The 22,911-nt window shown below is 47.8% G+C and overlaps 1 protein-coding gene across 1 annotated transcript in view; it reads left to right on the top strand.

The window, feature by feature from the left end:
- Window positions 1–22,911, top strand: part of LOC109886951 (papilin-like) — a 94,325-nt gene that overhangs the window by 17,577 nt on the left and 53,837 nt on the right. Inside the window, 4 exon segments of the mRNA XM_031828099.1 lie at window positions 4,390–4,450; window positions 5,126–5,228; window positions 7,545–7,675; window positions 22,012–22,135. Of these exon segments, the coding sequence (XP_031683959.1) occupies window positions 4,390–4,450; window positions 5,126–5,228; window positions 7,545–7,675; window positions 22,012–22,135 (419 nt within the window).

The raw sequence follows: 22,911 nt of genomic DNA, 5'->3' as shown, positions 1-22,911 counted from the left end.
GGCATTAATATGGAGTTGGTCCCCCCAGCCTCCACTCTTCTGGGAAGGCTTTCAACTAGATGTTGGAACATTGCTGCTCTGACAGCCTCCACTCTTCTGGGAAGGCTTTCCACTAGATGTTGGAACATTGCTGCTATAACAGCCTCCACTCTTCTGGGAAGGCTTTCAACTAGATGTTGGAACATTGCTGCTCTGACAGCCTCCACTCTTCTGGGAAGGCTTTCCACTAGATGTTGGAACATTGCTGCTATAACAGCCTCCACTCTTCTGGGAAGGCTTTCCACTAGATGTTGGAACATTGCTGCTATAACAGCCTCCACTCTTCTGGGAAGGCTTTCAACTAGATGTTGGAACATTGCTGCTCTGACAGCCTCCACTCTTCTGGGAAGGCTTTCCACTAGATGTTGGAACATTGCTGCTATAACAGCCTCCACTCTTCTGGGAAGGCTTTCCACTAGATGTTGGAACATTGCTACTATAACAGCCTCCACTCTTCTGGGAAGGCTTTCCACTAGATGTTGGAACATTGCTGCTATAACAGCCTCCACTCTTCTGGGAAGGCTTTCCACTAGATGTTGGAACATTGCTGCTATAACAGCCTCCACTCTTCTGGGAAGGCCTTCCACTAGATGTTGGAACATTGCTGCTATAACAGCCTCCACTCTTCTGGGAAGGCTTTCCACTAGATGTTGGAACATTGCTGCTATAACAGCCTCCACTCTTCTAGGAAGGCTTTCCACTAGATGTTGTAACATTGTTGCTATAACAGCCTCCACTCTTCTGGGTAGGCTTTCTACTAGATGTCGGAACATTGCTGCTATAACAGCCTCCACTCTTCTGGGAAGGCTTTCTACTAGATGTTGGAACATTGCTGTGGGGACTTGCTTCCATTCAGCCAGAGGAGTGTTAGTGAGGTCGGGCACTGATGGCTCGCAGTCGGCGTTCCAATTCATACCAAGGTGTTCGATAGGGTTGAGATCAGGGCTCTGTGCAGGCCAGTCAAGTTCTTCCACACCGATCTCAACAAAACATTTCTGTATGGACCTCGCTTTGTGCACGGGGGCACTGTGATGCTGAAACAGGAAAGGACCTTCCCCAAACTGTTGCCACTAAGTTGAAAGCACAGAATCATCTAGAATGTTGTTGTATGCTTTAGCGTAAAAATGTCCCTTCACTGGAACTAAGGGGCCCGAAGCATGAAAAACAGCCTCAGACCATTATTCCTCCTCCACCAAACTTTACAGTTGGCACTATGAATTGAGGCAGGTAGCGTTCTCCTGGCATCCGCCAAACCCAGATTAATCTGTTGTACCGTTAGATGATGAAGTGTGATTCATCATCACTCCAGAGAACGCGTTTCCACTGCTCCAGAGTCCAATAGGTTTACACCACTCCAGCCGACGCTTGGCATTGGTCATTGTGCTGTTTGGAAACCCAGTTCTTGTGTTGACGTTGTGCTCGATTTTATACGGCTGTCAGCAGAGGGTGTGTCTGAAATAGCTGAATCATTTGAAGTGTTGTGTTTCTGTATGTAGTGTATTTGATTCAGCACTTGTAAAAGAAAGAAAGAAAGAAAGAAAGAAAGAAAGAAAGAAAGAAAGAAAGAAAGAAAGAAAGAAAGAAAGAAAGAAAGAAAGAAAGAAAGAAAGAAAGAAAGAAAGAGAGAGAGAAATAGACAGAGACAGAGAGAGAGAAACAGAGAGAGAAACAGGGACAGAGAGAAACAGAGAGAGAAACAGAGAGAGAGAGAGAAACAGGGACAGAGAGAAACAGAGAGAGAAACAGAGAGAGAGAGAGAAACAGAGAGAGAAACAGAGAGAGAGAGAGAAACAGAGAGAGAGAGAGAGAAATAGACAGAGAGAAACAGAGAGAGAGAGAGAAACAGAGAGAAACAGAGAGAGAAACAGAGAGAGAGAGAAATAGACAGAGAGAAACAGAGAGAGAAACAGAGAGAGAGAGAGAGAAACAGAGAGAGAGAAACAGGGACAGAGAGAAACAGAGAGAGAAACAGAGAAACAGAGAGAACTCTATTGTGCCTTTATGTCCATCCACGCCCTGTCGCCATGGCGATGGTTAAACAGTTTAAAACCTTTATCATCCATGTTGCCACTGCTCCACCTACACAGTCAGACAGCCTGCCCTCGGGGTGAACTATGCATGAGAGGCAAGTAGCGGGAACCTCTGGGACGCCAGCCCAACCTCGTCGTTACCCGGCTCCTGTCTGGTGTCTCATCAGGAACATTAGGCCACACCCTTTACTTTCCATTATTAGAGGCCATCACGCTGTTGACTTGAACTGTTTGTCTACGTCCCTAATGACACTATTTTCCTTATGTAGTGCCCTTCTTATGAACAGGGCCCTTAGGACTCTGGTCAACAGTAGGGCACTATACTGTAGAGGACTGGTCAACAGTAGGGCACTATACTGTATAGGACTCTGGTCAACAGTAGGGCACTATACTGTAAAGGACTCTGGTCAACAGTAGGGCACTATACTGTATAGGACTCTGGTCAACAGTAGGGCACTATACTGTAAAGGACTCTGGTCAACAGTAGGGCACTATACTGTAGAGGACTCTGGTCAACAGTAGGGCACTATACTGTATAGGACTCTGGTCAACAGTAGGGCACTATACTGTATAGGACTCTGGTCAACAGTAGGGCACTATACTGTAGAGGACTCTGGTCAACAGTAGGGCACTATACTGTATAGGACTCTGGTCAACAGTAGGGCACTATACTGTATAGGACTCTGGTCAACAGTAGGGCACTATACTGTATAGGACTCTGGTCAACAGTAGGGCACTATACTGTAGAGGACTCTGGTCAACAGTAGGGCACTATACTGTATAGGACTCTGGTCAACAGTAGGGCACTATACTGTAGAGGACTCTGGTCAACAGTAGGGCACTATACTGTAGAGGACTCTGGTCAACAGTAGGGCACTATACTGTAAAGGACTCTGGTCAACAGTAGGGCACTATACTGTAGAGGACTCTGGTCAACAGTAGGGCACTATACTGTAGAGGACTCTGGTCAACAGTAGGGCACTATACTGTATAGGACTGGTCAACAGTAGGGCACTATACTGTATAGGACTGGTCAACAGTAGGGCACTATACTGTAAAGGACTCTGGTCAACAGTAGGGCACTATACTGTAAAGGACTCTGGTCAACAGTAGGGCACTATAAAGGGAACAGGGAGCTATTTGGGAGACAACCATTCCCTTTACCTTTGCCATGTTGTTCAAACAGAACAGTGTGAAACGGAGGAGGAGGAAGAGGAGGGGGAGGAAGAGGCTAGTCTGAGCCTGGATGAATTGAATAACACCATAGCTCCAGGCTTTAGATCCCGGAGAGAGAACACTCCCCAACCCTTACATGTTCCTGGTTCAGCCTCTTACTCATCAACTCATGAAAGGTGGAACATGTCTGGTATTGAGCCTGAGGCATAACAAGCCTGGGATTAAACACTGCCTGTATCTACAAAGTATCTGAGTAGGTGAGTGCTGATTTAGGATCAGTTTGGCCTTTCACATCATAATGAATAAGATGATGTAGACAGACTGCCTTGGTGGATGACACAGCAGGCCTGGAGGGGAAATATGCCTCAGCTTGGCTCCTAGTACCAATCCTCTAAATACCAGTCCTTACCAACACCGCCATGCTCCAGGGTGACGTTCCTCCTACGATCAGCTTCCCCTGCACCTAGCCTCACCTGTGGGGAAAATGCTAAACTGACCCAGGATCAGCGTGTAGGCCAGGTGAATTCACCCTGTACATACTGGAGTCCTATTATCTATGTACTACACTACTATACAGGGACGGAATGGGCTGCCATTTGGGATGTAGACCAAAACAATTAGCTGCCTCATGGTTAGCTGCCTGTAGCCTGGGTGCTGATATAGGTGGAGGAGGAGGAGGAGGAGGAGGAGGAGGAGGAGGAGGAGGAATAGGAGGAAGAAGATGAGGAGGAAGAGGAGAAGGAAGAGGAGGAGGAAGAAGAGGAGGAAGTTGAGGAAGAGGAAAAAGAGGAGGGGGAGGAGGAGGAGGAGGAATAGAAGGAAGAAGGGGAGGAGGAAGAGGAGAAGGAAGAAGAGGAGGAGGAAGTTGAGGAGGAGGAGGAAGAAGAGGAAGATGAAGATGAGGAGGAGAATGCAAAGGAGGAGGAGGAAGAGGAGGAGGAGGAGGCTAAGTCCCCGATCTGTACCTAGGATGAACTTCAACTTGGAGCTCTGAGCCGACTGAATATAGCCTGGTCCCAGATCTGTTTGTGCTGTCGTGCCAAGTCCTAGGTCATTGTCATGCTAAACATGTCGTGGCAAGACAGAACAGAACTGGTTTAATCAATGAATAACTTGGTTGTTTTCTCTGTTTCTTGGTCGGTAGGACTGATGGAGGGAACAACTGTGTGGGGCCAGACAAGTCCTACCGCTCATGTAACATCCAGGTAAACAACATTCTTGGTGTAGTGCCTAAGTACTTCATTTGGAGGTGTTTTCAATCTGATTCACAGCTTCTTAATCATTAAGGCTTTACTATGTGGGTCTTGATCAGGTACGTTCCTGTGGTTCACCCATTAAACCCTCTTCTCACCTATCTATGATAGATAGTCACCTCTAGAGTTCCTCTCTGTCTGTACATCATCCTCTCTGATAGATAGTCACCTCTTGATGTTCCTCTCTGTCTGTATGTCATCCTCTCTGATAGATAGTCACCTCTGGATGTTCCTCTCTGTCTGTACATCATCCTCTCTGATAGATAGTCACCTCTGGATGTTCCTCTCTGTCTGTACGTCATCCTCTCTGTCTGTACGTCATCCTCTCTGATAGATGTAATACATTTATGTCTGTATTTTACATAGACTTACTGTTGGTGTAACTCTCAGTTGTTATAGAGCGAATAGTTTATTCTCCGTTAGTCATTACCTCCACATGAAATACTTTTCTCTGTAACAGCTCATGTTTTTATTAAAGGGATCAACTATACCGTCCGTTCTATGTGTTGAGTTCATACCGAGACATTGGAAGGTGTTATACAATAATAGTGCACTGTCTTTACTGCCAATGCCCTGACCCCTGACCTCTAACCTCTAACCCCATCCCTCTCGTGGTGTGTCACCCAGGACTGCCCAGGGGGATCCAGAGACTTCAGAGAGGAACAGTGTTCTCAGTTTGATGGATCTGACTTCCAGGGAAAACGATACAAATGGCTCCCATACTATGGAGGTGAGTCAGGAGGGCCTGAGGGCCGGGGCTTTATACATTTATACATGTACTATGGAGGTGAGTTAGGAGGGCCTGAGGGCCGGGGCTTTATAAAGCTCCCATACTATGGAGATGAGTCAGGAGGGCCTGAGGGCCGGGGCTTTATAAAGCTCCCATACTATGGAGGTGAGTCAGGACAGGAGAATTGTGGCAAGTCATTAGGGGTATACAGTTTGGTAGTGACTTCATACTGTAATTAGGGGTACAAGGTTTGGTAATGACTCTATACTGTCATTAGGGGTACAAGGTTTGGTAATGACTCTATACTGTAATTAGGGGTATATGGTTTGGTAATGACTCTATACTGTAATTAGGGGTATAAGGTTTGGTATACTGTAATTACGGGTGTAAGGTTTGGTAGTGACTCTATACTGTAATTAGGGGTATACGGTTTGATAATGACTCTATTGTAATTAGGGGTATAAGGTTTGGTAATGACTCTATACTGTAATTAGGGGTATAAGGTTTGGTAATGACTCTATACTGTCATTAGGGGTATAAGGTTTGGTAATGACTCTATACTGTAATTAGGGGTATAAGGTTTGGTAATGACTCTATATTGTAATTAGGGGTATAAGGTTTGGTAATGACTCTATACTGTCATTAGGGGTATAAGGTTTGGTAATGACTCTATACTGTAATTAGGGGTATAAGGTTTGGTAATGACTCTATACTGTAATTAGGGGTATAAGGTTTGGTAGTGACTATATACTGTCATTAGGGGTATACGGTTTGGTAATGACTCTATACTGTAATTAGGGGTATAAGGTTTGGTAATGACTCTATACTGTCATTAGGGGTATAAGGTTTGGTAGTGACTCTATACTGTCATTAGGGGTATAAGGTTTGGTAGTGACTCTATATTGTAATTAGGGGTCCTAAGGGGTTTGGTAAATTAGGGGTTTGGTAATGACTCTATACTGTAATTAGGGGTATAAGGTTTGGTAATGACTCTATACTGTCATTAGGGGTATAAGGTTTGGTAGTGATAGTATATTGTAATTAGGGGTATAAGGTTTGGTAATGACTCTATACTGTCATTAGGGGTATAAGGTTTGGTAGTGATAGTATATTGTAATTAGGGGTATAAGGTTTGGTAATGACTATATACTGTCATTAGGGGTATAAGGTTTGGTAATGACTCTATACTGTCATTAGGGGTATAAGGTTTGGTAGTGACTCTATACTGTCATTAGGGGTATAAGGTTTGGTAATGACTCTATATTGTAATTAGGGGTCCAAGGTTTGGTAATGATAGTTTATTGTAATTAGGGGTATAAGGTTTGGTAATGACTCTATACTGTAATTAGGGGTATAAGGTTTGGTAATGACTCTATACTGTCATTAGGGGTATAAGGTTTGGTAATGACTCTATACTGTAATTAGGGGTATAAGGTTTGGTAATGACTCTATACTGTCATTAGGGGTATAAGGTTTGGTAATGATAGTATATTGTAATTAGGGGTCCAAGGTTTGGTAATGATAGTTTATTGTAATTAGGGGTCCAAGGTTTGGTAATGACTCTATACTGTAATTAGGGGTATAAGGTTTGGTAATGACTCTATACTGTCATTAGGGGTATAAGGTTTGGTAGTGATAGTATATTGTAATTAGGGGTATAAGGTTTGGTAATGACTCTATACTGTCATTAGGGGTATAAGGTTTGGTAATGATAGTTTATTGTAATTAGGGGTATAAGGTTTGGTAATGACTCTATACTGTAATTAGGGGTATACGGTTTGGTAATGACTCTATACTGACATTAGGGGTATAAGGTTTGGTAATGACTCTATACTGTAATTAGGGGTATAAGGTTTGGTAATGACTCTATACTGTCATTAGGGGTATAAGGTTTGGTAGTGATAGTATATTGTAATTAGGGGTCCAAGGTTTGGTAATGACTCTATACTGTCATTAGGGGTATAAGGTTTGGTAATGACTCTATACTGTCATTAGGGGTATAAGGTTTGGTAGTGATAGTATATTGTAATTAGGGGTCCAAGGTTTGGTAATGACTCTATACTGTCATTAGGGGTATAAGGTTTGGTAGTGATAGTTTATTGTCATTAGGGGTATAAGGTTTGGTAGTGATAGTATATTGTATGTGTGTTGACTTGGAATACAGTGAACTGAACAACAATGTTCAGCTGAGCATTTAAATGTATTACTGCTTAAGTTATGATGACTACAAATGAGAAAAGGTAAACTGAATGTGTGTGTGTGTGTGTGTGTGTGTGTGTGTGTGTGTGTGTGTGTGTGTGTGTCTCACCCCACCAGCTGACAACCCTTGTGAGCTGAACTGTATACCCAGGGGAGAGAACTTCTTCTACCGCCACCAGACAGCTGTGGTTGACGGCACGCCCTGCCACCCCGGGAGGAAGGATGTGTGTGTGGATGGCGTCTGTAAGGTAGGCTGTGTGTGTGGATGGCGTCTGTAAGGTAGGCTGTGTGTGTGGATGGCGTCTGTAAGGTAGGCTGTGTGTGTGTGTGGATGGTGTGTGTAAGGTAGGCTGTGTGTGTGGATGGCGTCTGTAAGGTAGTATGTGTGTGTGGATGGCGTCTGTAAGGTAGGCTGTGTGTGTGGATGGTGTCTGTAAGGTAGGCTGTGTGTGTGGATGGCGTCTGTAAGGTAGGCTGTGTGTGTGTGGATGGCGTCTGTAAGGTAGGCTGTGTGTGTGGATGGCGTCTGTAAGGTAGTATGTGTGTGTGGATGGCGTCTGTAAGGTAGGCTGTGTGTGTGGATGGCGTCTGTAAGGTAGGCTGTGTGTGTGGATGGCGTCTGTAAGGTAGGCTGTGTGTGTGGATGGCGTCTGTAAGGTATGCTGTGTGTGTGGATGGCGTCTGTAAAGTAGGCTGTGTGTGTGTGTGGATGGTGTGTGTAAGGTAGGCTGTGTGTGTGTGGATGGTGTCTGTAAGGTAGGCTGTGTGTGTGGATTGTGTCTGTAAGGTAGGCTGTGTGTGTGGGTGGTGTCTGTAAGGTAGGCTGTGTGTGTGTGGATGGTGTCTGTAAGGTAGGATGTGTGTGTGTGGATGGCGTCTGTAAGGTAGGCTGTGTGTGTGGATGGCGTCTGTAAGGTAGGCTGTGTGTGTGGATGGCGTCTGTAAGGTAGGCTGTGTGTGTGGATGGCGTCTGTAAGGTAGGCTGTGTGTGTGTGGATGGTATCTGTAAGGTAGGCTGTGTGTGTGTGGATGGTGTCTGTAAGGTAGGCTGTGTGTGTGGATGGCGTCTGTAAGGTAGTATGTGTGTGTGGATGGCGTCTGTAAGGTAGGCTGTGTGTGTGGATGGTGTCTGTAAGGTAGGCTGTGTGTGTGGATGGCGTCTGTAAGGTAGGCTGTGTGTGTGTGGATGGCGTCTGTAAGGTAGGCTGTGTGTGTGTGGATGGCGTCTGTAAGGTAGGTTGTGTGTGTGGATGGCGTCTGTAAGGTAGTATGTGTGTGTGGATGGCGTCTGTAAGGTAGGCTGTGTGTGTGGATCGCGTCTGTAAGGTAGGCTGTGTGTGTGGATGGCGTCTGGAAGGTAGGCTGTGTGTGTGGATGGCGTCTGTAAGGTAGGCTGTGTGTGTGGATGGCGTCTGTAAGGTAGGCTGTGTGTGTGTGTGGATGGTGTGTGTAAGGTAGGCTGTGTGTGTGGATGGCGTCTGTAAGGTAGGCTGTGTGTGTGGATGGCGTCTGTAAGGTAGGATGTGTGTGTGTGGATGGCGTCTGTAAGGTAGGCTGTGTGTGTGGATGGCGTAAGGTAGGCTGTGTGTGTGTGGATGGCGTCTGTAAGGTAGGCTGTGTGTGTGTGGATGGCGTCTGTAAGGTAGGCTGTGTGTGTGTGGATGGTGTCTGTAAGGTAGGCTGTGTGTGTGGATGGCGTCTGTAAGGTAGGCTGTGTGTGTGGATGGTGTCTGTAAGGTAGGCTGTGTGTGTGGATGGTGTCTGTAAGGTAGGCTGTGTGTGTGGGTGGTGTCTGTAAGGTAGGCTGTGTGTGTGTGGATGGTGTCTGTAAGGTAGGATGTGTGTGTGTGGATGGCGTCTGTAAGGTAGGATGTGTGTGTGTGGATGGCGTCTGTAAGGTAGGCTGTGTGTGTGGATGGTGTCTGTAAGGTAGGCTGTGTGTGTGGATGGCGTCTGTAAGGTAGGCTGTGTGTGTGGATGGTGTCTGTAAGGTAGGCTGTGTGTGGATGGTGTCTGTAAGGTAGGCTGTGTGTGGTGTCTGTAAGGTAGGCTGTGTGTGTGTGGATGGTGTCTGTAAGGTAGGCTGTGTGTGTGTGGATTGTGTCTGTAAGGTAGGCTGTGTGTGTGTGGATGGTGTCTGTAAGGTAGGCTGTGTGTGTGTGGATGGTGTCTGTAAGGTAGGCTGTGTGTGGATGGTGTCTGTAAGGTAGGCTGTGGTTGACGGCACGCCCTGCCACCCCGGGAGGAAAGATGTGTGTGTGAATGGCGTCTGTAAGGTAGGCTGTGTGTGTGTGGATGGTGTCTGTAAGGTAGGCTGTGTGTGGTGTCTGTAAGGTAGGCTGTGTGTGTGGATGGTGTCTGTAAGGTAGGCTGTGTGTGTGGATGGTGTCTGTAAGGTAGGCTGTGTGTGTGGATGGTGTCTGTAAGGTAGGCTGTGTGTGTGTGGATGGTGTCTGTAAGGTAGGCTGTGTGTGTGGATGGTGTCTGTAAGGTAGGCTGTGTGTGTGGATGGTGTCTGTAAGGTAGGCTGTGTGTGTGGATGGTGTCTGTAAGGTAGGCTGTGTGTGGTGTCTGTAAGGTAGGCTGTGTGTGTGGATGGTGTCTGTAAGGTAGGCTGTGTGTGTGTGGATGGTGTCTGTAAGGTAGGCTGTGTGTGTGGATGGTGTCTGTAAGGTAGGCTGTGTGTGTGTGGATGGTGTCTGTAAGGTAGGCTGTGTGTGTGTGGATGGTGTCTGTAAGGTAGGCTGTGTGTGTGTGGATGGTGTCTGTAAGGTAGGCTGTGTGTGTGTGGCTGGATGTGTCTGTAAGGTAGGCTGTGTGTGTGGATGGTGTCTGTAAGGTAGGCTGTGTGTGTGGATGGTGTCTGTAAGGTAGGCTGTGTGTGTGGATGGTGTCTGTAAGGTAGGCTGTGTGTGTGGATGGTGTCTGTAAGGTAGGCTGTGTGTGTGGATGGTGTCTGTAAGGTAGGCTGTGGTTGACGGCACGCCCTGCCACCCCGGGAGGAAAGATGTGTGTGTGGATGGAGTCTGTAAGGTAGGCTGTGGTTGACGGCACGCCCTGCCACCCCGGGAGGAAAGATGTGTGTGTGGATGGAGTCTGTAAGGTAGGCTGTGGTTGACGGCACGCCCTGCCACCCCAGGAGGAAAGATGTGTGTGTGGATGGAGTCTGTAAGGTAGGCTGTGGTTGACGGCACGCCCTGCCACCCCAGGAGGAAAGATGTGTGTGTGGATGGAGTCTGTAAGGTAGGCTGTGGTTGACGGCACGCCCTGCCACCCCGGGAGGAAAGATGTGTGTGTGGATGGCGTCTGTAAGGTAGGCTGTGGTTGACGGCACGCCCTGCCACCCCGGGAGGAAAGATGTGTGTGTGGATGGAGTCTGTAAGGTAGGCTGTGGTTGACGGCACGCCCTGCCACCCCAGGAGGAAAGATGTGTGTGTGGATGGCGTCTGTAAGGTAGGCTGTGGTTGACGGCACGCCCTGCCACCCCTGGAGGAAAGATGTGTGTGTGGATGGCGTCTGTAAGGTAGGCTGTAACATAAGGCTAATAACAGAAGTGCATGTTGATTATTGAAAGGGAGTGTGAATGGAATTGATGAACAGACAGAAAGATTGTTAAAAACAACAACTATGTCTTTCACTATGTCACTATGTCTTTCACTATGTCACTATGTCACTATGCCACTATGTCAGGATGTCACTATGTCACTATGTATTTCACTATGTCACTATGTCTTTCACTATGTCACTATGTCTTTCACTATGTCACTATGTCTTTCACTATGTCTTCGGTTTAACCATGATTTCAGTTTAAACAATAAGAAAAAAAATGAAAGAAAAAATAGTTTTACTCAGAAAACTTGGGAGAACAAATAAGAGCAGGTGGGCTGCCAGAAAGGGAACCCTGCTGTAGTAAGAGAAGGTGGGCTGCCAGAAAGGGAACCCTGCTGTAGTAAGAGAAGGTGGGCTGCCAGATAGGGAACCCTGCTGTAGTAAGAGAAGGTGGGCTGCCAGAAAGGGAACCCTGCTGTAGTAAGAGAAGGTGGGCTGCCAGAAAGGGAACCCTGCTGTAGTAAGAGAAGGTGGGCTGCCAGATAGGGAACCCTGCTGTAGTAAGAGAAGGTGGGCTGCCAGATAGGGAACCCTGCTGTAGTAAGAGAAGGTGGGCTGCCAGAAAGGGAACCCTGCTGTAGTAAGAGAAGGTGGGCTGCCAGAAAGGGAACCCTGCTGTAGTAAGAGAAGGTGGGCTGCCAGAAGTGGGACCCTGCTGTAGTAAGAGAAGGTGGGCTGCCAGAAAGGGAACCCTGCTGTAGTAAGAGAAGGTGGGCTGCCAGAAGGGGGACCCTGCTGTAGTAAGAGAAGGTGGGCTGCCAGAAAGGGAACCCTGCTGTAGTAAGAGAAGGTGGGCTGCCAGAAAGGGAACCCTGCTGTAGTAAGAGAAGGTGGGCTGCCAGAAAGGGAACCCTGCTGTAGTAAGAGAAGGTGGGCTGCCAGAAAGGGGGACCCTGCTGTAGTAAGAGAAGGTGGGCTGCCAGAAAGGGAACCCTGCTGTAGTAAGAGCAGGTGGGCTGCCAGAAAGGGAACCCTGCTGTAGTAAGAGCAGGTGGGCTGCCAGAAAGGGAACCCTGCTGTAGTAAGAGGTGGGCTGCCAGAAAGGGAACCCTGCTGTAGTAAGAGAAGGTGGGCTGCCAGAAGGGGGACCCTGCTGTAGTAAGAGAAGGTGGGCTGCCAGAAAGGGAACCCTGCTGTAGTAAGAGAAGGTGGGCTGCCAGAAGGGGGACCCTGCTGTAGTAAGAGAAGGTGGGCTGCCAGAAAGGGAACCCTGCTGTAGTAAGAGAAGGTGGGCTGCCAGAAAGGGAACCCTGCTGTAGTAAGAGAAGGTGGGCTGCCAGAAAGGGAACCCTGCTGTAGTAAGAGAAGGTGGGCTGCCAGAAAGGGGGACCCTGCTGTAGTAAGAGAAGGTGGGCTGCCAGAAAGGGAACCCTGCTGTAGTAAGAGCAGGTGGGCTGCCAGAAAGGGAACCCTGCTGTAGTAAGAGCAGGTGGGCTGCCAGAAAGGGAACCCTGCTGTAGTAAGAGGTGGGCTGCCAGAAAGGGAACCCTGCTGTAGTAAGAGGTGGGCTGCCAGAAAGGGAACCCTGCTGTAGTAAGAGGTGGGCTGCCAGAAAGGGAACCCTGCTGTAGTAAGAGGTGGGCTGCCAGAAAGGGAACCCTGCTGTAGTAAGAGGTGGGCTGCCAGAAAGGGAACCCTGCTGTAGTAAGAGAAGGTGGGCTGCCAGAAAGGGAACCCTGCTGTAGTAAGAGAAGGTGGGCTGCCAGAAAGGGAACCCTGCTGTAGTAAGAGCAGGTGGGCTGCCAGAAAGGGAACCCTGCTGTAGTAAGAGAAGGTGGGCTGCCAGAAAGGGAACCCTGCTGTAGTAAGAGAAGGTGGGCTGCCAGAAAGGGAACCCTGCTGTAGTAAGAGAAGGTGGGCTGCCAGAAAGGGAACCCTGCTGTAGTAAGAGAAGGTGGGCTGCCAGAAAGGGAACCCTGCTGTAGTAAGAGAAGGTGGGCTGCCAGAAAGGGAACCCTGCTGTAGTAAGAGAAGGTGGGCTGCCAGAAAGGGAACCCTGCTGTAGTAAGAGAAGGTGGGCTGCCAGATAGGGAACCCTGCTGTAGTAAGAGCAGGTGGGCTGCCAGAAAGGGAACCCTGCTGTAGTAAGAGAAGGTGGGCTGCCAGAAAGGGAACCCTGCTGTAGTAAGAGCAGGTGGGCTGCCAGATAGGGAACCCTGCTGTAGTAAGAGAAGGTGGGCTGCCAGAAAGGGAACCCTGCTGTAGTAAGAGAAGGTGGGCTGCCAGAAAGGGAACCCTGCTGTAGTAAGAGCAGGTGGGCTGCCAGATAGGGTACCCTGCTGTAGTAAGAGCAGGTGGGCTGCCAGATAGGGAACCCTGCTGTAGTAAGAGAAGGTGGGCTGCCAGAAAGGGAACCCTGCTGTAATAAGAGAAGGTGGGCTGCCAGAAAGGGAACCCTGCTGTAGTAAGAGAAGGTGGGCTGCCAGAAAGGGAACCCTGCTGTAGTAAGAGAAGGTGGGCTGCCAGATAGGGAACCCTGCTGTAGTAAGAGAAGGTGGGCTGCCAGATAGGGAACCCTGCTGTAGTAAGAGAAGGTGGGCTGCCAGATAGGGAACCCTGCTGTAGTAAGAGAAGGTGGGCTGCCAGATAGGGAACCCTGCTGTAGTAAGAGAAGGTGGGCTGCCAGATAGGGAACCCTGCTGTAGTAAGAGAAGGTGGGCTGCCAGAAAGGGAACCCTGCTGTAGTAAGAGAAGGTGGGCTGCCAGAAAGGGAACCCTGCTGTAGTAAGAGAAGGTGGGCTGCCAGAAAGGGAACCCTGCTGTAGTAAGAGAAGGTGGGCTGCCAGATAGGGAACCCTGCTGTAGTAAGAGCAGGTGGGCTGCCAGATAGGGAACCCTGCTGTAGTAAGAGAAGGTGGGCTGCCAGATAGGGAACCCTGCTGTAGTAAGAGCAGGTGGGCTGCCAGAAAGGGAACCCTGCTGTAGTAAGAGCAGGTGGGCTGCCAGATAGGGAACCCTGCTGTAGTAAGAGCAGGTGGGCTGCCAGAAAGGGAACCCTGCTGTGGTAAGAGAAGGTGGGCTGCCAGATAGGGAACCCTGCTGTAGTAAGAGAAGGTGGGCTGCCAGAAAGGGAACCCTGCTGTAGTAAGAGCAGGTGGGCTGCCAGATAGGGAACCCTGCTGTAGTAAGAGCAGGTGGGCTGCCAGAAAGGGAACCCTGCTGTAGTAAGAGCAGGTGGGCTGCCAGATAGGGAACCCTGCTGTAGTAAGAGAAGGTGGGCTGCCAGATAGGGAACCCTGCTGTAGTAAGAGAAGGTGGGCTGCCAGAAAGGGAACCCTGCTGTAGTAAGAGAAGGTGGGCTGCCAGAAAGGGAACCCTGCTGTGGTAAGAGAAGGTGGGCTGCCAGAAAGGGAACCCTGCTGTAGTAAGAGCAGGTGGGCTGCCAGAAAGGGAACCCTGCTGTAGTAAGAGCAGGTGGGCTGCCAGAAAGGGAACCCTGCTGTAGTAAGAGAAGGTGGGCTGCCAGAAAGGGAACCCTGCTGTAGTAAGAGAAGGTGGGCTGCCAGATAGGGAACCCTGCTGTAGTAAGAGAAGGTGGGCTGCCAGAAAGGGAACCCTGCTGTAGTAAGAGAAGGTGGGCTGCCAGATAGGGAACCCTGCTGTAGTAAGAGAAGGTGGGCTGCCAGAAAGGGAACCCTGCTGTAGTAAGAGAAGGTGGGCTGCCAGAAAGGGAACCCTGCTGTAGTAAGAGAAGGTGGGCTGCCAGAAAGGGAACCCTGCTGTAGTAAGAGCAGGTGGGCTGCCAGATAGGGAACCCTGCTGTAGTAAGAGCAGGTGGGCTGCCAGAAAGGGAACCCTGCTGTAGTAAGAGAAGGTGGGCTGCCAGAAAGGGAACCCTGCTGTAGTAAGAGCAGGTGGGCTGCCAGATAGGGAACCCTGCTGTAGTAAGAGCAGGTGGGCTGCCAGATAGGGAACCCTGCTGTAGTAAGAGCAGGTGGGCTGCCAGATAGGGAACCCTGCTGTAGTAAGAGAAGGTGGGCTGCCAGAAAGGGAACCCTGCTGTAGTAAGAGAAGGTGGGCTGCCAGAAAGGGAACCCTGCTGTAGTAAGAGAAGGTGGGCTGCCAGAAAGGGAACCCTGCTGTAGTAAGAGCAGGTGGGCTGCCAGATAGGGAACCCTGCTGTAGTAAGAGAAGGTGGGCTGCCAGAAAGGGAACCCTGCTGTGGTAAGAGAAGGTGGGCTGCCAGATAGGGAACCCTGCTGTAGTAAGAGCAGGTGGGCTGCCAGAAAGGGAACCCTGCTGTAGTAAGAGCAGGTGGGCTGCCAGATAGGGAACCCTGCTGTAGTAAGAGAAGGTGGGCTGCCAGAAAGGGAACCCTGCTGTAGTAAGAGAAGGTGGGCTGCCAGAAAGGGAACCCTGCTGTGGTAAGAGAAGGTGGGCTGCCAGAAAGGGAACCCTGCTGTAGTAAGAGAAGGTGGGCTGCCAGATAGGGAACCCTGCTGTAGTAAGAGAAGGTGGGCTGCCAGATTGGGAACCCTGCTGTAGTAAGAGAAGGTGGGCTGCCAGATAGGGAACCCTGCTGTAGTAAGAGAAGGTGGGCTGCCAGATAGGGAACCCTGCTGTAGTAAGAGAAGGTGGGCTGCCAGATAGGGAACCCTGCTGTAGTAAGAGCAGGTGGGCTGCCAGATAGGGAACCCTGCTGTAGTAAGAGAAGGTGGGCTGCCAGAAAGGGAACCCTGCTGTGGTAAGAGAAGGTGGGCTGCCAGAAAGGGAACCCTGCTGTAGTAAGAGAAGGTGGGCTGCCAGATCGGGAACCCTGCTGTAGTAAGAGAAGGTGGGCTGCCAGATAGGGAACCCTGCTGTAGTAAGAGAAGGTGGGCTGCCAGATAGGGAACCCTGCTGTAGTAAGAGAAGGTGGGCTGCCAGATAGGGAACCCTGCTGTAGTAAGAGAAGGTGGGCTGCCAGATAGGGAACCCTGCTGTAGTAAGAGAAGGTGGGCTGCCAGATAGGGAACCCTGCTGTAGTAAGAGAAGGTGGGCTGCCAGATAGGGAACCCTGCTGTAGTAAGAGAAGGTGGGCTGCCAGATAGGGAACCCTGCTGTAGTAAGAGAAGGTGGGCTGCCAGATTGGGAACCCTGCTGTAGTAAGAGAAGGTGGGCTGCCAGATAGGGAACCCTGCTGTAGTAAGAGAAGGTGGGCTGCCAGATAGGGAACCCTGCTGTAGTAAGAGAAGGTGGGCTGCCAGATAGGGAACCCTGCTGTAGTAAGAGCAGGTGGGCTGCCAGATAGGGAACCCTGCTGTAGTAAGAGAAGGTGGGCTGCCAGAAAGGGAACCCTGCTGTGGTAAGAGAAGGTGGGCTGCCAGAAAGGGAACCCTGCTGTAGTAAGAGAAGGTGGGCTGCCAGATAGGGAACCCTGCTGTAGTAAGAGAAGGTGGGCTGCCAGATCGGGAACCCTGCTGTAGTAAGAGAAGGTGGGCTGCCAGAAAGGGAACCCTGCTGTAGTAAGAGCAGGTGGGCTGCCAGATAGGGAACCCTGCTGTAGTAAGAGAAGGTGGGCTGCCAGAAAGGGAACCCTGCTGTGGTAAGAGAAGGTGGGCTGCCAGATAGGGAACCCTGCTGTAGTAAGAGCAGGTGGGCTGCCAGAAAGGGAACCCTGCTGTAGTAAGAGCAGGTGGGCTGCCAGATAGGGAACCCTGCTGTAGTAAGAGAAGGTGGGCTGCCAGAAAGGGAACCCTGCTGTAGTAAGAGAAGGTGGGCTGCCAGAAAGGGAACCCTGCTGTGGTAAGAGAAGGTGGGCTGCCAGAAAGGGAACCCTGCTGTAGTAAGAGAAGGTGGGCTGCCAGATAGGGAACCCTGCTGTAGTAAGAGAAGGTGGGCTGCCAGATTGGGAACCCTGCTGTAGTAAGAGAAGGTGGGCTGCCAGATAGGGAACCCTGCTGTAGTAAGAGAAGGTGGGCTGCCAGATAGGGAACCCTGCTGTAGTAAGAGAAGGTGGGCTGCCAGATAGGGAACCCTGCTGTAGTAAGAGCAGGTGGGCTGCCAGATAGGGAACCCTGCTGTAGTAAGAGAAGGTGGGCTGCCAGAAAGGGAACCCTGCTGTGGTAAGAGAAGGTGGGCTGCCAGAAAGGGAACCCTGCTGTAGTAAGAGAAGGTGGGCTGCCAGATCGGGAACCCTGCTGTAGTAAGAGAAGGTGGGCTGCCAGATAGGGAACCCTGCTGTAGTAAGAGAAGGTGGGCTGCCAGATAGGGAACCCTGCTGTAGTAAGAGAAGGTGGGCTGCCAGATAGGGAACCCTGCTGTAGTAAGAGAAGGTGGGCTGCCAGATAGGGAACCCTGCTGTAGTAAGAGAAGGTGGGCTGCCAGATAGGGAACCCTGCTGTAGTAAGAGAAGGTGGGCTGCCAGATAGGGAACCCTGCTGTAGTAAGAGAAGGTGGGCTGCCAGATAGGGAACCCTGCTGTAGTAAGAGAAGGTGGGCTGCCAGATTGGGAACCCTGCTGTAGTAAGAGAAGGTGGGCTGCCAGATAGGGAACCCTGCTGTAGTAAGAGAAGGTGGGCTGCCAGATAGGGAACCCTGCTGTAGTAAGAGAAGGTGGGCTGCCAGATAGGGAACCCTGCTGTAGTAAGAGCAGGTGGGCTGCCAGATAGGGAACCCTGCTGTAGTAAGAGAAGGTGGGCTGCCAGAAAGGGAACCCTGCTGTGGTAAGAGAAGGTGGGGCTGCCAGAAAGGGAACCCTGCTGTAGTAAGAGAAGGTGGGCTGCCAGATAGGGAACCCTGCTGTAGTAAGAGAAGGTGGGCTGCCAGATCGGGAACCCTGCTGTAGTAAGAGAAGGTGGGCTGCCAGATAGGGAACCCTGCTGTAGTAAGAGAAGGTGGGCTGCCAGATAGGGAACCCTGCTGTAGTAAGAGAAGGTGGGCTGCCAGATAGGGAACCCTGCTGTAGTAAGAGAAGGTGGGCTGCCAGATAGGGAACCCTGCTGTAGTAAGAGAAGGTGGGCTGCCAGATAGGGAACCCTGCTGTAGTAAGAGAAGGTGGGCTGCCAGATAGGGAACCCTGCTGTAGTAAGAGCAGGTGGGCTGCCAGAAAGGGAACCCTGCTGTAGTAAGAGTAGGTGGGCTGCCAGAAAGGGAACCCTGCTGTAGTAAGCGCAGGTGGGCTGCCAGATAGGTCTAGTATCTATCTAGTATCTATCTTTCCCCCTAGGTCTAGTATCTATCTAGTATCTATCTAGTATCTATCTTTCCCCCTAGGTCTAGTATCTATCTAGTATCTATCTTTCCCCCTAGGTCTAGTATCTATCTAGTATCTATCTAGTATCTATCTTTCCCCCTAGGTCTAGTATCTATCTAGTATCTATCTTTCCCCCTAGGTCTAGTATCTATCTAGTATCTATCTTTCCCCCTAGGTCTAGTATCTATCTAGTATCTATCTAGTATCTATCTTTCCCCCTAGGTCTAGTATCTATCTAGTATCTATCTTTTCCCCTAAGTCTAGTATCTATCTAGTATCTATCTAGTTCCTATCTTTCCCCCTAGGTCTAGTATCTATCTAGTATCTATCTTTCCCCCTAGGTCTAGTATCTATCTAGTATCTATCTTTCCCCCTAGGTTTAGTATCTATCTAGTATCTATCTTTCCCCCTAGGTCTAGTATCTATCTAGTATCTATCTTTCCCCCTAGGTCTAGTATCTATCTAGTATCTATCTAGTATCTATCTTTCCCCCTAGGTCTAGTATCTATCTAGTATCTATCTTTCCCCCTAGGTCTAGTATCTATCTAGTATCTATCTAGTATCAATCTAGTATCTATCTAGTATCTATCTAGTATCTATCTTTCCCCCTAGGTCTAGTAATCTATCTAGTATCTATCTTTCCCCCTAGGTCTAGTATCTATCTAGTATCTATCTAGTATCTATCTTTCCCCTAGGTCTAGTATCTATCTAGTATCTATCTAGTATCTATCTTTCCCCCTAGGTCTAGTATCTATCTAGTATCTTTCTTTCCCCCTAGGTCTAGTATCTATCTAGTATCTATCTAGTATCTATCTAGTATCTATCTAGTATCTATCTTTCCCCCTAGGTCTAGTATCTATCTAGTATCTATCTTTCCCCCTAGGTCTAGTATCTATCTAGTATCTATCTTTCCCCCTAGGTCTAGTATCTATCTAGTATCTATCTTTCCCCCTAGGTCTAGTATCTATCTAGTAGCTATCTTTCCCCCTAGGTCTAGTATCTATCTAGTATCTATCTTTCCCCCTAGGTCTAGTATCTATCTAGTATCTATCTTTCCCCCTAGGTCTAGTATCTATCTAGTATCTATCTTTCCCCCTAGGTCTAGTATCTATCTAGTATCATCTAGTATCTATCTAGTATCTATCTTTCCCCCTAGGTCTAGTATCTATCTAGTATCTATCTTTCCCCTAGGTCTAGTATCTATCTAGTATCTATCTAGTATCTATCTAGTATCTATCTAGTATCTATCTTTCCCCCTAGGTCTAGTATCTATCTAGTATCTATCTAGTATCTATCTTTCCCCCTAGGTCTAGTATCTATCTAGTATCTATCTAGTATCTATCTTTCCCCCTAGGTCTAGTATCTATCTAGTATCTATCTTTCCCCCTAGGTCTAGTATCTATCTAGTATCTATCTTCCCCCCTAGGTCTAGTATCTATCTAGTATCTATCTTTCCCCCTAGGTCTAGTATCTATCTAGTATCTATCTAGTATCTATCTTTCCCCCTAGGTCTAGTAATCTATCTAGTATCTATCTTTCCCCCTAGGTCTAGTATCTATCTAGTATCTATATTTCCCCCTAGGTCTAGTATCTATCTAGTAATCTATCTTTCCCCCTAGGTCTAGTATCTATCTAGTATCTATCTTTGCCCCCTAGGTCTAGTATCTATCTAGTATCTATATTTCCCCCTAGGTCTAGTATCTATCTAGTATCTATCTTTCCCCCTAGGTCTAGTATCTATCTAGTATCTATCTTTCCCCCTAGGTCTAGTATCTATCTAGTATCTATCTAGTATCTATCTTTCCCCCTAGGTCTAGTATCTATCTAGTATCTATCTTTCCCCCTAGGTTCTAGTATCTATCTAGTATCTATCTTTCCCCCTAGGTCTAGTATCTATCTAGTATCTATCTTTCCCCCTAGGTCTAGTATCTATCTAGTATCTATATTCCCCCTAGGTCTAGTATCTATCTAGTATCTATCTTTCCCCCTAGGTCTAGTATCTATCTAGTATCTATCTTTCCCCCTAGTCTAGTATCTATCTAGTATCTATCTAGTACTATCTTTCCCCTAGGTCTAGTATCTATCTAGTTCTCTTTCCCCCTAGGTCTAGTATCTATCTAGTATCTATATTTCCCCCTAGGTCTAGTATCTATCTAGTATCTATCTTTCCCCCTAGGTCTAGTATCTATCTAGTATCTATCTTTCCCCCTAGGTCTAGTATCTATCTAGTATCTATCTAGTATCTATCTTTCCCCCTAGGTCTAGTATCTATCTAGTATCTATCTTTCCCCCTAGGTCTAGTATCTATCTAGTATCTATCTTTCCCCCTAGGTCTAGTATCTATCTAGTATCTATCTTTCCCCTAGGTCTAGTATCTATCTAGTATCTATCTTTCCCCCTAGGTCTAGTATCTATCTAGTATCTATATTTCCCCCCTAGGTCTAGTATCTATCTAGTATCTATCTAGTATCTATCTTTCCCCCTAGGTCTAGTATCTATCTAGTATCTATCTTTCCCCCTAGGTCTAGTATCTATCTAGTATCTATCTTTCCCCCTAGGTCTTAGTATCTATCTAGTAATCTATCTAGTATCTATCTAGTATCTATCTAGTATCTATCTAGTATCTATCTAGTATCTATCTAGTATCTATCTTTCCCCTAGGTTTAGTATCTATCTAGTATCTATCTAGTATCTATCTTTCCCCCTAGGTCTAGTATCTATCTAGTATCTATCTTTCCCCTAGGTCTAGTATCTATCTAGTATCTATCTTTCCCCCTAGGTCTAGTATCTATCTAGTATCTATCTAGTATCTATCTTCCCCCTAGGTCTAGTATCTATCTAGTATCTATCTTTCCCCCTAGGTCTAGTATCTATCTAGTATCTATCTTTCCCCTAGGTCTATATCTATCTAGTATCTATCTTTCCCCCTAGGTCTAGTATCTATCTAGTATCTATCTAGTATCTATCTAGTATCTATCTTTCTGTGGCTGTTTCTTTTTATATCCATACTCTATCTACCTAACCCATACTCTATCTACCTAACCCCATACTCTACTAACCATACTCTTCTACCTAACCCATACTCTATCTACCTAACCCATACTCTATCTAACCCATACTCTATCTACCTAACCCCATACTCTATCTACCTAACCCATACTCTATCTACCTAACCCATACTCTATCTACCTAACCCATACTCTATCTACCTAACCCATACTCTATCTACCTAACCCATACTCTATCTACCTAACCCATACTCTATCTACCTAACCCATACTCTATCTAACCCATACTCTATCTACCTAACCCATACTCTATCTACCTAACCCATACTCTATCCATCTAACCCATACTCTATCTACCTAACCCATACTCTATCTATCTAACCCATACTCTATCTATCTAACCCATACTCTATCTACCTAACCCATACTCTATCTACCTAACCCATACTCTACCTAACCCATACTCTATCTACCTAACCCATACTCTATCTATCTAACCCATACTCTATCTACCTAACCCATACTCTATCTACCTAACCAACTACTACCCATACTCTATCCCTAACCCATACTCTATCTACCTAACCCATACTCTATCTACCTAACCCATACTCTATCCATCTAACCCATACTCTATCCATCTAACCCATACTCTATCCATCTAACCCATACTCTATCTATCTAACCCATACTCTATCTACCTAACCCATACTCTATCTACCTAACCCATACTCTATCTACCTAACCCATATCCTTGTCTCTCTTCTTCTCTCTGTCCCCCTTCCCCCTCCAGCGTCTGGGCTGTGACAACATGCTGGAGTCCCCCCAGCAGGAGGACCCCTGTCTGCAGTGTGGGGGCAACGGACAGTCCTGCTACCCAGTTAGGAGTACCTTCAATATTAACAACCTGCCCAAAGGTAAGGTACATGTTAGGGTTGCAAAATTCTGCTAACTTTCCCAAAATTCCTCGGTTTTTCCAGAAATCCCGGTTAGAAAATGCCTAGAATCATAATGGAATAAGAAGCAAATTCGGGAATCCTCCTACCAGGATTTCTGGAAAACGTGGGAATGTTTAGAAAGTTTACTGGAATTTTTCAACCTTAGTACAGATTGTCCCTTTCACCTCACGTGTCCATGTATGCTAGTGTGTCTGTATGCTAGTGTGTCTGTATGCTAGTGTGTCTGTATGCTAGTGGTGTCTGTATGCTAGTGTGTCTGTATGCTAGTGTGTCTGTATGCTAGTGTGTCTGTATGCTAGTGTGTCCATGTATGCTAGTGTGTCCATGTATGCTAGTGTGTCTGTATGCTAGTGTCCATGTATGCTAGTGCTTCCCCATGCTAGTGTGTCTGTATGCTAGTGCTTCCCCATGCTAGTGTGTCTGTATGCTAGTGTGTCTGTATGCTAGTGTGTCTGTATGCTAGTCTGTCTGTATGCTAGTGTGTCTGTATGCTAGTGTGTCTGTATGCTAGTGTGTCTGTATGCTAGTGTGTCTGTATGCTAGTGTGTCTGTATGCTAGTGCTTCCCATGCTAGTGTGTCTGTATGTAGTGTGTCTGTATGCTAGTGTGTCTGTATGCTAGTGTGTCTGTATGCTAGTGCTTTCCCCATGCTAGTGTGTCTGTATGCTAGTGCTTCCCCATGCTAGTGCTTCCCCATGCTAGTGTGTCTGTATGCTAGTGCTTCCCCATGCTAG

The sequence above is a fragment of the Oncorhynchus kisutch genome, linkage group LG7 (genome assembly GCF_002021735.2).
Source record: "Oncorhynchus kisutch isolate 150728-3 linkage group LG7, Okis_V2, whole genome shotgun sequence".
NCBI lineage: Eukaryota > Metazoa > Chordata > Actinopteri > Salmoniformes > Salmonidae > Oncorhynchus > Oncorhynchus kisutch.
Note: the sequence above shows the minus strand (reverse complement) of the source record. Positions and strands in the feature narration are given on the sequence as shown.